General features: G+C 49.8%; 1 protein-coding gene across 1 annotated transcript in view; it reads left to right on the plus strand.

Moving 5' to 3' along the window:
* Window positions 1-4542: 4542 nt before the first annotated feature.
* LOC140485755 (protein SPMIP2) overlaps window positions 4543-13341 on the plus strand; it is a 47433-nt gene continuing 38634 nt past the window's right edge. The window contains exon 1 of the mRNA XM_072584253.1: window positions 4543-4681. Within this exon, the coding sequence (XP_072440354.1) occupies window positions 4609-4681 (73 nt within the window). The 5' untranslated portion in view covers window positions 4543-4608. The remainder of the gene's footprint in view (window positions 4682-13341) is intronic.

The raw sequence follows: 13341 nt of genomic DNA on the forward strand, positions 1-13341 counted from the left end.
TGTCCTTCTGCTCCCTCCCTCCCTGTCCCTCTCTCCCTATCCCCTCCCTCCCTCCCTGTCCCTGTCCCTGTCCCCACCCTCCCTGTCCCTGTCCCCTCCTTCCCTGTCCCGTCCCTCCCTTCCTGTCCCTTCCCTCCCCCCTGTCCCTGTCCCCTCCCTCCCTGTCCCCACCCTCCCTCCCTATTCCTGTCCCCTCCCTCCCTGTCTCCTCCCTGTCACTGTCCCCTCCCTCCCTGTCCTTGTCCCTTCCCTCTCTGTCCCTTCCCTCCCTGTCCCTGGCCCCTACCCTGTCCCCTCCCTCCTTCCCTGTCCCTGTCCCCTCCCTTGTCCCTGTCCCCTCCCTTGTCCCTGTCCCCTCCCTCCCTGTCCCCTCCCTCTGTATCCCCTCCCTCCCTGGCCCCTACCCTGTCCCTGTCCCCTCCCTCCCTCCCTGTCCCTGTCCCTTTCCCCTCCCTCCCTGTCCCCTCCCTCCCTCTATCCCTGTCCCTTCCGCTCCCACCCTGTCCCTGTCCCTGTCCCTGTCCCCACCCTCCCTGTCCCTGTCCCCTCCTTCCCTGTCCCGTCCCTCCCTTCCTGTCCCTTCCCTCCCCCCTGTCCCTGTCCCCTCCCTCCCTGTCCCCACCCTCCCTCCCTATTCCTGTCCCCTCCCTCCCTGTCTCCTCCCTGTCACTGTCCCCTCCCTCCCTGTCCTTGTCCCTTCCCTCTCTGTCCCTTCCCTCCCTGTCCCTGGCCCCTACCCTGTCCCCTCCCTCCTTCCCTGTCCCTGTCCCCTCCCTTGTCCCTGTCCCCTCCCTTGTCCCTGTCCCCTCCCTCCCTGTCCCCTCCCTCTGTATCCCCTCCCTCCCTGGCCCCTACCCTGTCCCTGTCCCCTCCCTCCCTCCCTGTCCCTGTCCCTTTCCCCTCCCTCCCTGTCCCCTCCCTCCCTCCCTCTATCCCTGTCCCTTCCGCTCCCACCCTGTCCCTGTCCCAGTCCCTGGCCCCTCCCTCCCTCTCCCTGGCCTTTCCCTTCTTGTCCCTGGACCCCCCTGTCCCTGGCCCCTCCTCCCTGTCCCTGGCCCCTCCATGCCCTTGGCCCCTCCCTCCCTCCATTTCCCTGGCCCCTCCCACCCTCCATGTCCCTGGCCCCTCCCATCCTGTCCCTGGCTCCTCCATGTCCTTGGCCCCTCCCTCCCTCCCTCCATGTCTCTGGCCCCTCCCTCCCTGTCTCTGGCCCCTCCCTCCCTCACCCCTCTCTCCCTGTCCCTGACCCTTCCCTCCCTCCATGTCCCTGGCCCCTCCATATCCCTGGCCCCTCCCTCCCTCCCTCCATGTCCCTGGCTCCTCTCTCTTTGTCTCTGTCACTTTTCTCCCTGTCCCTGTCCCCTCCCTCCCTGTCTCTGGCCACTCCTCCCTGTCCCTGGCCCCTCCCACCCTGTCCTCTCCCTCCCTGTCCCTGGCTCCTCCCTGTCCCTGTCCCCTCCCTCCCTCCCTGTCCCTGTCCCCTCCCTCCCTGTCCCTGTCCCCTCCCTGTCCCCTCCCTGTCCCTGTCCCTGTTCCCTCCCTGTCCCTGCCCTCCGTCTCTGGCCCCTCCCTCCCTGTCCCTGGCCCCTCCCTCCCTCACCTAGGCCCCTCCCTGTCCCTGGCCCTTCCCTCCCTGTCACTGTCCCCTCCCACCCTGTCCCTGTCCCCTCCATCCATGTCCTCTCCCTCCCTGTCCCTGTCCCTTTCCCCTCCCTCCCTGGTCCAGTCCCCTCCCTCCCTGTCCCTGTCCCCCCCTTCCTGTCCCCTCCGTCCCTCCCTGTCCCTGTCCACTTCCTCCCTCCCAGTCCCTTGCCCCCTCCCTCCTTGCCCCTGTCCCCTCCCTGTCCCTGTCCTTGTCCCCTCTCTCCCTGTCCCCTGTCCCTTTCCCTCCCTGTCCCTGTCCCCTGTCCCCATCCCCGTCTCCTCCCTCCCTGTCCCTGTTCCCTCTGCTCCCTCCCTGTCCCTGTCCCCGTCCCCTCCCTCCCTGTCCCTGTTTCCTCTGCTCCCTCCTTGTCCCTGTCCCCATCCCCTCCCTCCATGTCCCTGTTCCCTCTGCTCCCTCCCTGTCCCTGTCTCTGTCCCTGTCCCCTACCTCCCTGTCCCCTCCTTCCGTGTTCTCTCTGCTCCCTCCCTCCATGCCCCTGTTCCCTCTGCTCCCTCCCTGTCCCTGTTCTCTTCCTGTCCCTGTTCCCTCTGCTCCCACCCTGTCCACTCCCTCCCTGTCCCTGTTCCGTCCCTCCGTCCCAGTCCCTGTTCCCTCCCTCCCTGTCCATGTTCCCTCCCTGTCCCTGTCCCTGTTCCTTCCCTCCCTGTCCATGTTCCCTCCCTGTCCCTGTTCCCTGTTGCCTCCCACCATCCCTGTCCCTGTTGCCTCCCTCCATCCCTGTCCCTGTTGCCTCCCTATCCCTGTTCCCTCTGCTCCCACCTTGTCCCCTCCCTCCCTGTCCCTTTTCCCTCCCTTCATCCCTGTTGCCTCCCTGTCCCTGTTTCCTCTGCTCCCACCTTGTTCCCTCCCTCCCTGTCCCTTTTCCCTCACTCCATCCTTGTTCCCTCCCTGTCCCTGTCCCCTCCGCTCCCACCCTGTCCCTGTCCCCTCCCTCCCTCCCTGTCCCTGTCCCTGTCCCCGTCCCTGTCCCCAACCTTCCTGTCCCTGGCCCCGCCCTGTCCCCTCCCTCCCTGTCCCTGTCCCAAATCCCCTCCTTCTCTGTCCCTGTCCCCGTCCCCCTCCCACCTTGTCCCTGTCCCCTCCCTCCCTCCCTGTCCCTGTCCCCGTCCCCAACCTTCCTGTCCCTGGCCCCGCCCTGTCCCCTCCCTCCCTGTCCCTGTCCCTGTCCCAGATCCCCTCCTTCTCTGTCCCTGTCCCCGTCCCCCTCCCTCCCTGTTCCTTGCCCCTGCCCCGTCCCCTCCCTCACTCCCTCCCTGTCCCTGTCCCCGCCCTGTCCCCTCCCTCCCTCCCTGTCCCTGTCCCCGCCCTGTCCCCTCCCTCCCTCCCTCCCTGTCCCTGTTCCCGCCCTGTCCCCTCCCTCCCTCCCTGTCCCCGCCCTGTCCCCTCCCTCCCTCCCTGTCCCTGTCCCCGCCCTGTCCCCTCCCTCCCTGTCCCCGTCCCCACCCTCCCTCCCTGTCCCCGTCCCCGTCCCCGCCCCCGCCCTGTCCTCTCCCTGTTCCCGTCCCCTCCCTGTCCCTGTCCCCGCCCTGTCCCGTCCCCGCCCTGTCCCGTCCCTCCCTCCCTGTCCCTGTCCCCGCCCTGTCCCCTCCCTCCCTCCCTGTCCCTGTCCCCGCCCTGTCCCCTCCCTCCCTGTCCCCGTCCCCACCCTCCCTCCCTGTCCCCGTCCCCGTCCCCGCCCCCGCCCTGTCCTCTCCCTGTTCCCGTCCCCTCCCTGTCCCTGTCCCCGCCCTGTCCCGTCCCCGCCCTGTCCCGTCCCTCCCTCCCTGTCCCTGTCCCCGCCCTGTCCCCTCCCTCCCTCCCTGTCCCTGTCCCCGCCCTGTCCCCTCCCTCCCTCCCTGTCCCTGTCCCCGCCCTGTCCCCTCCCTCCCTCCCTCCCTGTCCCTGTCCCCGCCCTGTACTCTCCCTCCCTCCCTGTCCCTGTCCCCGCCCCCGCCCTGTACCTCCTTCCCTCCCTGTCCCCGCCCTGTCCCCTCCCTGTCCCCGTCCCTGCCCTGTCCCCTCCCTCCCCCGTCCCCGCCCTGTCCCCTCTCTCCCTCCCTGGCCCCTCCCACCCTGTTTCTGGCCCTTCCCTCCCTCCCTGTCCCCTCCCACCCTGTCTCTGGCCCTTCCCTCCCTCCCTGTCCCCTCCCACCCTGTCCCCATCCCCACCCTCCTTGTCCCTGGCCCCTCCCTGTCCCCGCCCTCCCTATCTCTGGCCCCTCCCTCCCTGCCTCTGGCCCCTCCCTGTTCCCTGGCCCCTCCCTGTTCCCTCTCTCCCTGTCTCTGGCCCCACCCTCCCCCTTGCCCCTCCCTCCCGGTCCCTGGCCCCTCCCTCCCCCCTCTGGTCCCCCCTCCCTGTCTGTCTGTGGCCCTGCCCTTCCTTCTCTGTCTGTGGCCCCGCCCTTCCTTCTCTGTCTCTGGCCCCACCCTCCCTCCCTGTCTCTGGCCCCACCCTCCCTCCCTGTCTCTGGCCCCACCCTGTCTCTGACCCCCCCCCTCCCTGTCTCTGGCCTCCCCCTCCCTCCCTGTCTCTGGCCTCCCCCTCCCTCCCTGTCTCTGGCCTCCCCTGACTCTGGCGCCTCCCCTGTCCCTGGCCCCTCCCTCCCTGTCCCTGGCCTCACCTTCCCTCCCCTTGGCCCCTCCCCCCACTCCCTGGACCCTCCCCCTGTCCCTGGACCCTCCCCCTGTCCCTGGCCCCTCCCTCCCTGTCCCTGGCCTCACCCTCCCTCCCCTTGGCCCCTCCCCCCACTCCCTGGACCCTCCCCCTGTCCCTGGCCCCTCCCTCCCTGTCTCTGGAGTGTCTTCGTCACTGAACTGTCATTGCAACGAATGAGGCGTTTATAGCAACGCAGGTGTCAATGTCACTGTGGGAGGGTTCGCATTCAGCGAGAGCTGTGCAGCTCGGTCTGAGTCTTTTGGGAAGACAAGTCCTGGTCGATTATTATAAAACTAATTGGGATCAGATGCCTCTCCGTACTGGCAGGAATAATCACTTTCCGGTACCCGCTGAGCCTAAAGGAGGGGTTGTGTTTACAGGTATTCAATAACTCTGTATTCTAATCGCTCACACTAAAAAAACTCAAACAATAGATTTCTTAAATTCTTTCTTGTCCACGTGCAGTCGTTTAAACTTCATATATCTGTTATTGACCGAAATAATTGTTGAAAAGCGTGTTCCTTTAAAACAAAACAATCAAGCTAGGTTTTATATCAGGAATACATCTAAGTGGCCTTTTTAAAATACTTTTCAGTAATTATTAAACTCAGTTGGAATTACTAGATATATAAGTTTCATGATGAACTCATCCACAGGCTCTTCAGCTTGGTACTATTCACCTATTTACATTTGTACAGCAATTTTAACCCAGTAAAATGACTAAATTACGTAATAGAATAGACACAAAGCCATATTGAAATAGATGGTTTTAAGGAGCGCTTAGTTGGACAAGTGGTTGAGAAGGAGAATTTACAGAGCTTAGGTTCTAGGCAGATGAGGACGTGATCTCTAATGATGGAGTCCTTTAAACTGGAGGTGGGGTGTGGGGGGAAGGGTTGCCAGGTGGAGGTATTGGACCATGGTAAGACCATTGGGGTCCATATGTGTATAAATCAGTTGCATCCTGTCACCCACTCCACCAAATGCATTTACAGCAGATGACATAAGTTGGCACATACTCAGTGTCCCAGTCGCCTCAGCTTTCTGAGGTGGGAAATTCCATATCTTGACCGGCCTCTGAGAGTAGGAATCTTTTCTCATCTCCCCAGCCAAGGCAACCATCCTCCCTGCATCTAGCATTGTTAGCATTTTGGATAGATTACATATATTTTATGATATTGAATTAGTAATCAAAGCTAATACTCTGAGGACATGGCTTCAAATCCCAGGATAGCAGACATTTGAATTCAATAAAAAGCTAGTCTAATGGAAACAAGTAATTATTGTTGTAAAAATCCCTTTGGGGAAGTAAATCTGTCATCCCTACTTAGTCTGACCTATATGTGACTCCAGACCCATGGCAATGTGGGAGACTCTTAACTGCTGGCATTCTCTAATGTCTCACATTGCCTTCAAACCTACTGACAAGGTTGGTTCTATTGCCTGTTATATTAATCTTTACCTAGTCAGAAATCACACAACACCAGGTTATTGTCCAACAGCTTTCTTTGAAATCACAAGCTTTTGGAGCGCTGCTCCTTCGTCACTTCACCTGTGCTCTGAAAGCTTGTGATTGCAAATAAAGCTGTTGGACTATAACCTGGTGTCGTGTGATTTCTGACTTTGTCCACCCCAGTCCAACACCAGCACCTCTACATCATGGCTGGCCTTGAGCTAACAGAGGCTGAACATCAACTGTCCCAATGCTTTCCCTTAACTCCTGCCAGACAATGACCCCATCACCTACCTTTAAGCTATTATTTCCAAGATTGTCACTGATATTATCCCCTTAAAAGTTTCCTTCTATGGTTTCCAACCTCATAGCTCCAACCCCTGTGTGAGAGCAGAAGTTCAAAAAGTTGGAGCAGTGAGCTCTCATACCATCCTCATGGAGGTTGGAGGTTCAGAGAAATTGGGTATCCACGTTGAAACGGAGACATTTAAGGTCAGGAAGCTGGAAACTTTTGAAATGATACAGGGGATTGGAAGAGTCATGGGCGACGACAGGAAGAGAAAAGGGGAGAACTCCGAAAATGACTTCCTTCCCAAAATCCACAAAATTCCCAGGTTTTATTTCAGCCTGTTCCTGCCCTCCTGACCTGACATTGCAAATCTATTTTTTCTCCCCTTTTCCTGTCGTCGCCCATGACTCTTCCAATCCCCTGTATCACTTTAAAAGTTTCCAGCTTCCTGACCTTAAATGTCTCCGTTTCAACGTGGACACCCAATTTCTCTAAACCTCCAACCTCCAACCTCCATGAGGATGGTATGAGAGCTCACTGCTCCAACTTCTTGAACTTCTGCTCTCACCTCTTCCTTTCCTTCCCAGAGCTAAAGTAGGCGCTATTGTTCTTTCCTTCCCTTGTTCTTTGTTTCCACCCCACCATCTTTCATATTCATTGTTCCCCTGCAATATCCAGTACCTACAGCATGATGCCCCTACCAAACACATCTTCCCTTTCAGGATGCCAAAGGGACCATTCCTCCTATAATTTCTCAGACATCCTCCTTCCCCTTCGTTTGCTATAGCACCTTTCCACACAAATGCAAGAGATACAACACCTGCCTGTTCATTATCTCCCTCCTCACTGCCCAAAGTCCCAAACACATTCTTTCCATTTAGTATCCTGCATTCATTGATCATGGTATTGTCTTCTCTCGGCTGGAAAGATAAAATGCAACTTTGCAGAACACCTCTGATCAGCCTGCATAACCCTAAGATCCCAGGACTCTATCATTCCAATTCTTCATCTTGCTCTCAGTTGGAATTTTCTGTCTGTGACCTCCTGAGATGTTACAATATGAAGTTCAGCCTAGGCTTTAGGAACAACACCTTTGTGGTTTCACTGGGCACTTCACAGACTTCTTCTATCAACATTGTGTTCAATAAATATAAATTTTTATCTCTGCCCCCATTTTGTTTCCTTTCTTTTTGATAGTTTTGGTTTCTCTATCTTGTCTTTCTCTTTCTTTGGCTATGATGGCTTCTGTTTGTCATTCTGCCATTCGCACCTCTTCCAGATGAAAATTTTGTTTCACTAGATATTTGTTCTATTGTCACTCCTTTTCTGACCTCCTTCCACTATATCACAGATTTTCCTTTCTGTTCCTTTGTCCACACTTCTTCATTTCCTTTGCTCAAAATATACTACATTTCTAAATTTTCTTAGTTTCATCAAAAGATCACAAACCTCAACTGCTTTCTCTGTTTTTCTCTCTCCACCTCTGGTGCAGGACTAATGTCAAAGTTTGCAGCAATGTTGTTCTATTTACCTAACTATGAAATATTCAATGACATTGAGTTCCTACACTTTATTTCTGTTATACTGCTTTTCTCCATATACCCACAAGCACATATTTGCCCCAATATGCTGTGGATGTGCTCTGAACTACATTGAAAACCAGTTTGAAAATGACACACTCTCAAAAGAGTAGAGATCGGAGTGGTGCTGGAAAAGTACAGCAGGTCAGGCAGTATCCGAGGAGCAGGAAAATTGATGTTTCAGGCAAAAGCCCTTCATCGATTTTCCTGCTCCTCGGATGCTGCCTGACCTGCTGTGCTTTTCCAGCACCACTCTGATCTCTACTCTGGTTTCCAGCATCTGCAGTCCTCACTTTTGCCCACACTCTCAAAAGATTCCTGCACTGTCTGCATATTCCTACCATGGTGAATTTCCATGTACTTTATACATCCTTGATCCCTTGGTAGCAGTAGGGGCGACTACCTTCTGGACCACATGGTTCCACGTGCTTCTCAACCTCAGAAGCCCTTTCAATTTTACACACAATACAGTGTATTTGGAGAATTATACTCAGAAGAAATATTTAGACAATAGTAAGTTAAGTTCTTTAAAATCATTGTAACATAACAATAAGGAGAATGAATGCTTGTTGAATAATTATTTTGTGTTAGTCTTCACAGTACATATGCAGAAGCCTAAATATCTGATGTCCCAGGGAAACTAATAATGAATCAAAGATTAGAATTCAACTAAGGTTAACATAAGCAAGAAAGCATATACTGTGGTGAAGGGCAGTGGGAAATCAAAAGGATTGGGAAACTTTCAAAGACCAACAGAGGGCAACAAGAAAAGAAATAAGGAGGGAGAAGATTCATTATGAGGGTAAGCTAGCCAGAAATATAATGTAAGAGAGACAAAAATTGCCCTTGGGCTACTGGAAAATGATGCTGGATTGATAGTAGTGGGAATTGAACAATTACTTTGCGTCAGTTTTCATGGTGGAAGATACGAGTAATATCCCAAAAATTCAAGAGAGTGAGGACGCAGAGCTGTATGGTGGCCTTCATCACAAAGAAGGTGCTAGAAAAACTGAATAGCCTGAAGATGGATACGTGTCCTGGACCAGATGGACTATACCCCAGCATTCTAAGGGAGATAGCTGAAGAGATAGTTGAGGTATTAGTGGTGATCTTTCAGGAATTGCTAGAATCAGGGAGGGTGCCAGAGGACTGGAAAATTGCTAATGTGACACCCTTGTTTAAAAAGGGAGTAAGGCAAAAGATGGAAATTACAGACCAATTAGCCTAACCTCATCTGTGGGTAAGATCCTAGAATCCATTGTGAAAGATGAGATTTCTGAATACTTGGATGTGTATGGTAAAGTAGAACAAAGTCAGCATGTTCATCAAGGGGAAGTCATGCCTGACAAATCTGCTAGAATTCTTTTTTTTATATAGATATATTTACTAGAAATTTAACATTTTTACAAGTTTACAAAAATAAATAAAACTCTCAAGTACAAACATTGATACACAATTAAATCTTAAATATATAATAACCAAAATTTAACAAAAGAAAAATACCAAGAAAGGAAAAGAAACAAAACTTAACTAACTACTAATCTAACCTACAACTAACCAGAGTGTATATTTAAGTCTCTTACATTATTCAAATAAGAGAAAGAGAATAAAAAACAAAAAACAACGGATAACATACAAATTGGGTAGTCAGATACATGCTCGGAATGTGTTAACATCAAATGTAACAAAACCCGTATTTGTGCAAGATTCCTCTCCCAAGGGGCCCTGGACCAGCCAGGTTCGTGATCTCAATTAAATAAAAGCCCTTGCTAGGATAGCCGAAATATCTGTATTCATATAATTCAAGAAGGGCTGCCATATTTTATAAAATAATTCGGTCTTTCGGTGCACCATATTTGTAAGGAAGTCAAGGGGAATACATTCCATAATTAATCTGTGCCAGTTTGAAAGTCCTCAGCCACCCAGTTTACCAAAATATTTTTCCTTGCACAGAAAGAGAGAATAGAAAATAGTTTCTTGCTAGAATTCTTTAAGGAAGTAACAAGCAGGTTAGACCAAGGAGAGCCAATGGGTGTTATCTACCTGGACTTCAAGAAGGTCTTTGGCAAGGTGCTGCTCACAGGAGGCTACTGAGTTGAGAGTGTGGTGCTGGAAAAGCACAGCAGGTCAGGCAGCATCCGAGGAGCAGGCAAATCAGGAATTCATCAGGAATATTAGGGCTTATGCCCAAAACGTCGATTCTCCTCCTCCTCAGATGCTGCCTGACCTGCTGTGCTTTTCTAGCACCACACTCTCAAATCTGATCTCCAGCTTCTGCAGTCCTCACTTTCTTCTAGGAGGCTACTGAGTAAGGTAAGGGCCCATAGTGTCAAAGACAAGGTGCTAGTATGGATAGAAGCTTGGCTGTCTGGCAGAAAGCAAAGAGTGAAGATAAAAGGATCCTTCTCAGGATGGCAGCCAGTGACAAGTGGTGTTTTTCCAGGCTCAGTGTTGGGACCACAAGTTTTCACTTTATATGTTAACGACCTAGACAAAGAAACTGAGGCATTCTGGCTAAGTTTGCAGACAATTCAAAGATAGGTAGAGGAACAGACAGCATTGAGTAAGTGGGGAGGCTGTAGAAGGATTTGGACAGGTTAGGAGAGTGGGCAAGCAAGTTGCAGATGGAGTACAATGTGGGAAAGTGTGAGGTCATGCACTTTGTTAGGAAGAATGGAGACATTTTCTAAATGGGGAGAAAATTCAAAAGTCTGAAATGCAAAGAGACTTTGGAGTTCTAGTCCAGGATTCTCTCAAGGTAAACTTGCAGGTTAAGTCAGCAGTTAGGAAGGCAAATGCAATGATAGCATTTATTTTGAGAGGATTTGAATATAAAAGCAGGGATGTACTTCAGAAGCTCTATAAGGCTCTGGTCAGACGACATTTGGAGTATAGTGTGCAGTTTTAGACCCCATGTCTCAGGAAGGATGTATTGGCCTTGGAGGGTGTTCAGAGGAGGTTCACAAGAATGGCCCCAGGAGTGAATAGCATAACATATGAGGAATGTCTGAGGACTCTGCATTTATACTCGATGGAGGTTAGAAGGATGATGGGGGATTAATTGAAACATACTGAATATTGAATGGCCTGGACAGAGTAGATGTTGGGAAGATGTTTCCATTAGTAGGAGAGACGAGGACCCGAGGGCATAGCCTTAGAGTAAAGGGAAGACCTTTTAGAATGGAGATAAGGAAAAACTTCTTCAGCCAGAGAGCGGTGAATCTATGGTATTCACTGCCACAGAAGGCTGTGGAGGCCAGGTCATTGAGTATATTTAAGACTGAGATAGATAGGTTCTTGAGTATCAAGAGGATCAAAGGTTAAGGGGAAGAAAGTGGGAGAATGGGGTTGAGAAACTTATCAGTCATGATGCAATGGCAGAGCAGACTCATTTGACTGAAAGGAGCAAAAATTAGGCCAATGTCTTATGGTCTTAAAATAGTATGAGAAGAAGAGACCAACAAATTTTTAGGTTCTGATGATTTCTGTTGCAGTGCTTTGGAAGAATTAGTTGCAGATGTTTTAGACATAATCTTCCAAAGAAAATTTGATTCAGAAACTGTAACTTGAGATTAGAAAATGACAATTGTTACTCAATTATTTAAATAAGGTAAGCCAGTTAAAAAAGAAACAGGAAATTATAGACTTGTTTGTTTTGAGGAACATAATGGAATCTATAATTAAGGGCAATGATGGAGCACTTAGAGAAATTTGAGCTGATTAGACAACCAACATGAGTTTGTAAAGTAAGAAGAGATCAGGTTGGAAATGCTCAGCTGATCTGGCAGCATTGGTGCAGAGATAAAGTTTTTTTTTTCTGCATAGATGCTGCCAGACCTGCTGAACATTTCTGACATTTTCTGCTTACACTGTTGATTTCCAGCATCTGACATAATTTTCTTGTGTATCTATAAACAGTGTGTCACGTTTAATGAATTTAATTGATTCTTTTTTTGAGGAAATAACCAAAATAGTAAACAGTGGAATGCTTACACAGACTTTCAGAAGGCATTCAATAAAGAGACAGTGAGTGAAATTTAAAGTTTATGTAAATAAAGACAATTATTGACTTGGCTAATTGATAGAACTGAGGGCCGGGATAATGGGCATCTACTCAAACTGCCTGGAAAGTGACATTCTGCAAGGATTTCTGCTGGAATCTTATCTATTTGCTGTCATGGTTAATGAATTAGATAACATAAGAATGCCTTTTGCACTTGACAGAAAGATTGATACTTTGATATCCAAGAAGAATTAAACAAAAGCATAAAATACAAAGAAGCATTTTTGATCAAATGTGTTGATCCAATAATTTTTTAGATGGTGAACAGCTCGGAAGATTAAACATCCAAAGATATTTGGAGATCCATGAACACATTGCTATAAAGTCATGATAGTTCCTGAGTTCATTAGAGAGAGAAGACTGGTCATGGTTCAACCTGTGTGTCTCCACACCTCAAGTCAGGGGACAGGTTGAGAAGGAAGGTCCTTCATGGTAACTTCAGCTAATGTGGAAATTGAACTCTGAATTGCAAAGCAGCTGTCCTGCCAACTGAGCTAACCAAATCCTATACACCACTGTAATGTGATATTGAATTACAAACAATCAATCCAAATATTAAAGGAACGTTAGACCTTCTTTTACTTGAGGGGAGAATGAAAAGGGGAGAAAGTCTTTCTACGGCTGAACAAAGTCTTGGCTATGCCACATTTGAAGTATTATGTATTGTTTTGCTCATCATAGCTGAAACCATATTTAGTGGCCTTCAAAGAAGTGCTATATAGATTTACCACTCACCTTAACTCCCAACCAAGATAGGTTGAAGGTTTTCTTCTTTCTTGAATCAAGTCCAACCAGTCTGTATTCCACCATCATTCTCTTCTACTGAGTTAAACTTGTCCTCTCATTGAATAATTTTGCCTTTAAGCTATCTCACTTTTTCCATATAAAAGGATTGCCAAGGGCACCCATATTGTCCTTTTTTTTGTGAGGCATGTGGAATATACTTTGTTCTCTCAGGCCTTCTGTTTATTCAGCACATTGAGCGACTGTCCTGGTGCACTTTTATTCGGAACTGAAAAATATAATCACTTCAGTTTCAATTTCCACTATTCTCTCATTTCCACATTGATCATCTCTGACTCTTTCCATTCCTTCCTTAGGTCTATCCACCATTCACAAGGCACAAGTCAGGATCTGATGGAGTACTTTCCACTTGTCTGGATGCAACTATAACAATGCCCATTTAGCTTGACACCGTCCAAGTCAAAGCAGCCCATTTGATTTGGATCACGTTCAAAAATATTTGCTTCCGCCACACCAATTGACAGTATCAGCAGTGTGTATACTCTACAAGATGCTCTACCTAGAAATTCAAGGCTCCTGACTCAGCACTATTCAAAGCTACAACCTCTAATATCTAGAAGGATATAAGCAGCAGATACGTGTGAACACAACAGAATAAGATCCTCCAAAAGACTCACCATCCTAACTTGAAATATATCACTTTTCCTTCATTGTCGCTAGGTCAAAATCCTGGAATTCCTTCCCTAACTGCATTTGTCTATCTACACCAAATGGTTTGCAGCTGTTGCAGAAGGAAGCTCACTAGACCTCTCAAGGGTAACAAAGGTTAGGCAATAGGCCAGAAACATCCACATCCTATGAATGAATGAAAAATAAATGTGTGGGGTCAATTATTGTTGACTGGGGGAGAT

This window comes from Chiloscyllium punctatum, chromosome 14 (genome assembly GCF_047496795.1).
Source record: "Chiloscyllium punctatum isolate Juve2018m chromosome 14, sChiPun1.3, whole genome shotgun sequence".
Lineage (NCBI taxonomy): Eukaryota > Metazoa > Chordata > Chondrichthyes > Orectolobiformes > Hemiscylliidae > Chiloscyllium > Chiloscyllium punctatum.